The 6,797-nt window shown below is 33.2% G+C and overlaps 1 protein-coding gene across 1 annotated transcript in view; it reads left to right on the forward strand.

The window, feature by feature from the left end:
* LOC107721675 (tyrosine-protein kinase CSK-like) overlaps positions 1 to 6,797 on the forward strand; it is a 53,387-nt gene that overhangs the window by 44,394 nt on the left and 2,196 nt on the right. The window contains exons 8-12 of the mRNA XM_016529811.1: positions 2,320 to 2,348; positions 3,081 to 3,171; positions 5,574 to 5,647; positions 5,720 to 5,915; positions 6,166 to 6,252. Coding sequence (XP_016385297.1) covers positions 2,320 to 2,348; positions 3,081 to 3,171; positions 5,574 to 5,647; positions 5,720 to 5,915; positions 6,166 to 6,252 — 477 coding nt within the window. The remainder of the gene's footprint in view (positions 1 to 2,319; positions 2,349 to 3,080; positions 3,172 to 5,573; positions 5,648 to 5,719; positions 5,916 to 6,165; positions 6,253 to 6,797) is intronic.

The raw sequence follows: 6,797 nt of genomic DNA on the forward strand, positions 1-6,797 counted from the left end.
TGTGTGTGTGTGTGTGTGTGTGTCTGTGTGTGTCTGTGTGTGAGTTTTTGAGTGCGTGCGAGTGTGTTTGTAGTGAGTGTGTGTGAGTTTGTGAGTGTGTTTGTAGTGAGTTTGTGTGTGTGTGTGTGTGTGTGTTTTGAGGCATCCCTCACATTCTCTAGTCTTGTTTCTCATTCTCGTCCCGTTTCTCTCGATGGCGTGTCATAACAAGCTGCTCATGAATCGACGTCACACACACATCTTGTGGAACGACTGTAAACAAGAACAGACCTGAGTGTGTGTGTGTGTTTGCTCTTGAATGTGATTTAAGAGTTTTTTTCTGCCCTCTAGTGGCTCCTGTGTTTCTGTGAAACTCAAATGATCATCTAAACAAGAGTTTGATGAAGAGAATTATTCTGTCCTGCAGGATATTAAAGCAGTGATTAGTGATCATGATCTAGACATGTCCAGTTAGAAACCGTTTTCATTTTGCATTTTAATGAATAACAAAAGAGCAAAATGAAAAAAAAATTATTTACAAAAAAAAAAACTTTTAATAACCGTTTTGTTTTAAATGAATAACAAAGGAGCAAAAAAAATATGTATATATATATATATATATTTATGTATTTATATATATTTTAGAAAATCATAAAGGAGACAAATGTTTAAAAATATATTTAAAATTATTTTTAAAAAACTGCTAAAAATGTTTTTACAAATTTGTAACTTTTTAAGAAAAAATAAAATAAATATCTTTTACAAAATCATAAAAAAGAGAGAATATTTGTAACCTTTTTTGCTTTTCATTGAATATTTAATAAATATCTTAAAATTATTGATTGAGCTGTAGTGATTTGAATGAGTTTGATTCATTGATCATTGGTCTTGTTTGATGTGTTTATTAAATTATTTTTCCTCCTGGATGTTTGTTGTTAGTGGCATGAAAACTAATTCTTCATCAGCTTGGAAAGACATGTTTTGTTTTCACCGGAAACATCCAGCAGAGTGCCGTGAGATGAGTGTGACCTCTATCCCAGCATGCTCTGCTCCCTCAGGCTGCTGTCCTTCACTCTTCCCCTCCACAGCCTCGTTTTGTGCTCCAGGGTCACATTTAGGTTTAATTTAATAATAATTCATTATTTATAACTCATTAGTTGAGTTTTAGCTTTGATTCAGTTGGTTAGTTTTTATTTATTTCCAGTTAATAATTTTATTTTAGTATTATTTACGTACTATTATAGTTTTTATTAAAATTTTGAAGTAGCTTTTTGTTTTTCAGTTTTCAATTTAATTTCAGTTCAAATATTTGTAATTTTGTTATTGTGCTTTTGTCATTTTTATTTTATTTAATTTTTTTCCAGCTAAAAACTATTTGGGTTTCATTTATTATAAAAAAAGTTCTGTATTTTTAGTTCTAGTTCCATTTTTGTTTCTATTTAGTTTATTTCCAGTTAGTAATTGTATTATTATTATTATTATTATTATTATTATTATAGTATTATTTTATCTAGTTTTTCTGTTAATATTTTGAAGTAACTTTTTACTTATTTAGTATTTTTACTTACTAAATATTTAGTAATTTCATGTGCTTTCATCAAATTTTTAAATTTTTAAATTTTTTTTAAATACTACTCTTTAGGTTTAATTTATTATTCACTGATTATTTCAGTTCTAGTTTTTATTTTATTTCCAGTTACTCATTTTAGTGCTTCAACTTTTAAAACTAAACAAAGGTTCATCTAATATGTATATTTTATTTCATTAGCTTCATTTTAGTTAACAAAAATGTTTTAAAAGTTTTACTTTCGGGTAATGAAAACAACCCTTATGCAATCAGTCCTAGAAACAAAATTCTTTAATTTTTCTAAATGTTTTGTGTTTAAGAACAGCTCTATACAATATCACATGGAGCTAATTATAACTTATCATTCGTACTGTACCTTACAGACCATCTGCTGTTCAATAAAACTAGAGGATGAAAGAAAATACAAGTGCAAGATGAATCTCAGCAGATCGCAGCTCTCAGATGAGCTCTAGAAAAGTGCAGCGAGGTTCATGTTGATGTTTGAGAGCTGTCGTGTCATGAAGCAGATGCTCGGGACTCGATGAGGGAAATAAAGCAGAAGTGAAAGCGGTTTCATCTCGATGTTTGTCTCAACAGGTGGATGGGCTCTGAGCAGGAAAGATCTCAAACTCATTCAGACCATCGGCAGTGGAGAGTTCGGAGGTGCGTGAAGATCCCTGTGACTGCGTTTGAGGATGATGAATCCGTGTGTAATCTGTGTGTAATCTGTGTGTGTGTGTGTGTGTGTGTGTGTGTGTGTGTGCGCGTGTCAGGCCTTCCTCGCTGAAGCTTCAGTCATGACGTGAGTACGAATGATCAAAAAGACTTTCACCTTTACTTCACAAAAAGCAACTGTACAAACGTTCAGCTTCAGCTGGAGCTTCTCGTGTCAAATCTTGACTGATTTTTATCAAGTAATCGTCAGAATAACTGCAGTAATATCTCCAGATGAACACTTACTGGACTGAAGCAGCTCAGCTTTACTTGATTCTCCATCAATCATGTTTTAGAGTCTCAAATCTGATCCTCAGGATCTTTTGAGGAGCGTTTGTTTCCAGAAGCTTTACTTTCACTGTTCCTCAGCGGAGGAATGATCTTCACAAGCCTCCAGAACATCTCACATCTTCTGAGGAGCCTTTATTTCTTCAGCTCTCAATCACTGCATTATATGTTTGGAGCATTTCAATCTCATTTTACTGAGACAGATTACTGCAGATATAGAGCCATGACTGATATTTAGATCATTTTATCTCAGTATCTGCTGCACTGTTATAAAGATCTCTGTGATTTACATCACAAGCAGCAGAATTTCATCATATAAATATCAGCATCTGCAGTAAATAAAACTGAGCAGTTTTTTCCTCCAGATTCTCACTCTATCAGACTATATGAGCCATAAAGGCCTGATGGAGCAAATATGATTTTCAACACATGCAAACATTTTTTTTTTTTTTTTTTTTAAGTCTGATGGATTCTGATTGGCCGTCAGTGTTTTTGTCAGCGCTTTACATCTGTGTGTGTGTGTGTGTTGCAGTCAGCTGAGACACACTAACCTGGTGCAGTTATTAGGGGTGATCGTGGAGGAACAAGGCAGTTTGTGCATCGTGACTGAATACATGACTAAGGTCGGTGGTGTTTCTCTCAATGTTGCTGTCAAAAGTTGTATCGTGAGCTCATTTATGCCAATAGATTGCTTCTGATCTACTGTGTGTGACAATGTTCTCTGTATTGTATTTATATTGTATTATGTTGTAGATGGTGGTAAGTGCATGTTTTATCTCTTTAATTTTGTAGCTGGAAGTAGTAAAGCATGAACATTTCAAAATAAGAGTCCCAGTCTATTTCGGGCTTGTTTATAATAAGTAATAATAAGTTCTGCATTGTATCTCAATATGTTTTTAAAACCATATTGTATCTGAACAGCAACTTCGCATTAATGAGTGAATGTGAAAAAAATGTCAAAGTTTTGAATGTTACCATGTTATTAACATGTTTTTATTTCATTTAGCCTTGTTTTATTAATTAAAAATGTTTATATATATATAAAAAATACACACATGCATATTTATGTATAATATTCAGTATTAATGAATATATCATTGTATGAAATTTTTAAAAACATATCATCTGAGAATTACTGATGTTAACCCCATTGGAATTAATGAAATTGAATTAAATTCCTTTGACTTTATAACTCATGATTGCTCAAAATCAGTCCAAATTTATGAAACCTATACATTTTTTTCTAACAAAACAACAATTATTACTCTGAAAAGTTTTTGAACAAATTAAATTCATTTTACTTGTACATGCTTTCACTTTCGGATGGAAAAAGTGATAATTTTTCCTGCTGCAATAGTTCGTCAATAGACAACATATTCATGTTCATCAACAACATTCAGTCCAAAAGTGTGTGAGATATGGGGAATATATTTTGCAAACATTTTTGACACTAATATAACTTCATAGATAATTTGATGTTAAATAATTTTTTATTATGATTTTAATGTTCCTGTGGCTCAGTGGTAGAGCATTGCGTTAGCAGCGCATAAGGTCGTGGGTTCGATTCCCAGGGAACACACATACTGGTAAAAAAAAATGTATAGCCTGAATGCACTGTAAGTCGCTTTGGATAAAAGCGTCTGCTAAATGCAAAAATGTTAAATTATTAATTAAATTAATTTGAAAAAAAGTATTTTTGGCACTAATGGTGCTCCATACATAGCATACCATACAAAATGACCCGAACATAAAATGACATGTTTTTAAAAATGGTTAAAAAATAATAAAAAATCTGGAAAAAAAAGTGTATTTTGAGTACGTTTCGTTCGCTTACTAAAAACTGCATTTTTTAGAAATGTCTGTATCTCGGTCTAATCAATGTGTGTGTGTGTGTGTGTGTCTCTGTCTGTGTGTGTGTGTGTGCTCTGAAAGGCTTTTAATGACAGTGCCACTGGTTAAAATGACAAGTGCTGTCAAAACCTACTGTACGGAGTCATTTTGTAGCCTCATCCATATATACCAGTATAATTGTAGTGTCATTGAGATACTATTATAATTTTTATTAATATTTTAATATAGTTTAAAAATGTTTATATATATATATATATATATATATATAAAATACACACATGCATATTTATGTATAATATTCAGTATTAATGAATATATCATTGTATGAAATTTTTAAAAACATATCATCTGAGAATTACTGATGTTAACCCCATTGGAATGAATGAAATTGAATTAAATTCCTTTGAATTTATAACTCATGATTGCTCAAAATCAGTCCAAATTTATGAAACCTATACATTTTTTTCTAACAAAACAACAATTATTACTCTGAAAAGTTTTTGAACAAATTAAATTCATTTTACTTGTACATGCTTTCACTTTCGGATGGAAAAAGTGATAATTTTTCCTGCTGCAATAGTTCATCAATAGACAACATATTCATGTTCATCAACAAAATTCAGTCCAAAAGTGTGTGAGATATGGGGAAAGGTGGAATATATTTTGTAAACATTTTTGACACTAATATAACTTCATAGATAATTTGATGTTAAATAATTTTATATTATGATTTTAATGTTCCTGTGGCTCAGTGGTAGAGCATTGCGTTAGCAGCGCATAAGGTCGTGGGTTCGATTCCCAGGGAACACACATACTGGTAAAAAAAAATGTATAGCCTGAATGCACTGTAAGTCGCTTTGGATAAAAGCGTCTGCTAAATGCAAAAATTTTAAATTATTAATTAAATTAATTTGACAAAAAGTATTTTTGGCACTAATGGTGCTCCATACATAGCATACCATACAAAATGACCCGAACATAAAATGACATGTTTTTAAAAATGGTTAAAAAATAATAAAAAATCTGGAAAAAAAAGTGTATTTTGAGTACGTTTCGTTCGCTTACTAAAAACTGCATTTTTTAGAAATGTCTGTATCTCGGTCTAATCAATGTGTGTGTGTGTGTGTGTGTCTCTGTCTGTGTGTGTGTGTGTGTGTGTGTCTGTGTGGAACAGGGCAGTCTGGTGGATTACCTACGCTCTCGGGGCCGGACCGTGTTGGGAGGCGAGTGTCTGCTCAAGTTCTCTCTGTGAGTAAACCTCTCATTACACGCGTCTGTCAGTCTGTCGGGATCTTTAGCATGTTTGTGTCCGTATCGCAGTGACGTCTGCGAGGCCATGGAGTATCTGGAGGCCAATAACTTCGTGCACAGAGACCTGGCGGCTCGTAACGTCCTGGTGTCCGACGACAACATCGCCAAAGTCAGCGACTTCGGTCTGACCAAGGAGGCCTCGTCCACTCAGGACACGGCAAAACTGCCCGTCAAATGGACCTCGCCTGAGGCGCTGCGAGAGAAGGTACTGGTTTATGTCTTTCAAGAAAAGCTTCAGATTAAGATCGAAGCTCGTGTCTGGAAGTGACGTTCTTGCTGGATGTCGGAGATCATATTTTGCATTTAAAGCGTGTGAATGATTCGCTTTCGCTCTAGTTTTTCCCATTTGACTCGTTCTAAATTGTGAATTTCACAATTTTTTCGTTTGATTTTCAGAGAATCTCATCAGTACTAGTTTCATGGCATTGATAGATTTTTCTCGTGTGTTGTTGCAGAGGTTTTCTACGAAATCCGACGTGTGGAGTTACGGCGTTCTTCTGTGGGAGATTTACTCTTTCGGACGGGTGCCGTACCCCAGAATTGTAAGACTTTTATTGTTTTCATTCTTTTGACAAGAAATGCACTGCATTTTAATTTATATTTTTTATATATATATATATATATATATATATATATATATATATGTGAGAAAAAAAGTCAGAATTGTGAGATGTAAACTCACTACTGTAAGAAACCACGTGCAAGACTTGCTCAGCTCTTCCTCACAATTTTACAATGATGCTATTCGAAGTCATCCTGTTTTCTTTTCGAGTACATGTTTTAAGTTTTTAATTTTAAAATATCTTTATGTAACCTACGTGTTCTACAGATCTGTGTACTAGTGTTATGATGCTGATTTTGATGGTTTTGTCAGGGCTCAACGCTAAGGACATTTTCTGCTTGCCCGGTTTGGCCAGTGGTTTCAATTATTTGCTTTAAAATGAATTATTTAATTTTCACAGGCCTTGCCACAATCAATCAATCAATAAATAAATAAGACTTATTGTTTTCATTGTTGACTGTAACATTGTATTGTAATAAATGATAACCATTTTGCACAAATAGGTACAATAGAAAAAAAAAATGT

This window comes from Sinocyclocheilus rhinocerous, unplaced genomic scaffold, assembly GCF_001515625.1.
Source record: "Sinocyclocheilus rhinocerous isolate Xijiao unplaced genomic scaffold, SAMN03320098_v1.1 scaffold244, whole genome shotgun sequence".
Taxonomy (NCBI): domain Eukaryota; kingdom Metazoa; phylum Chordata; class Actinopteri; order Cypriniformes; family Cyprinidae; genus Sinocyclocheilus; species Sinocyclocheilus rhinocerous.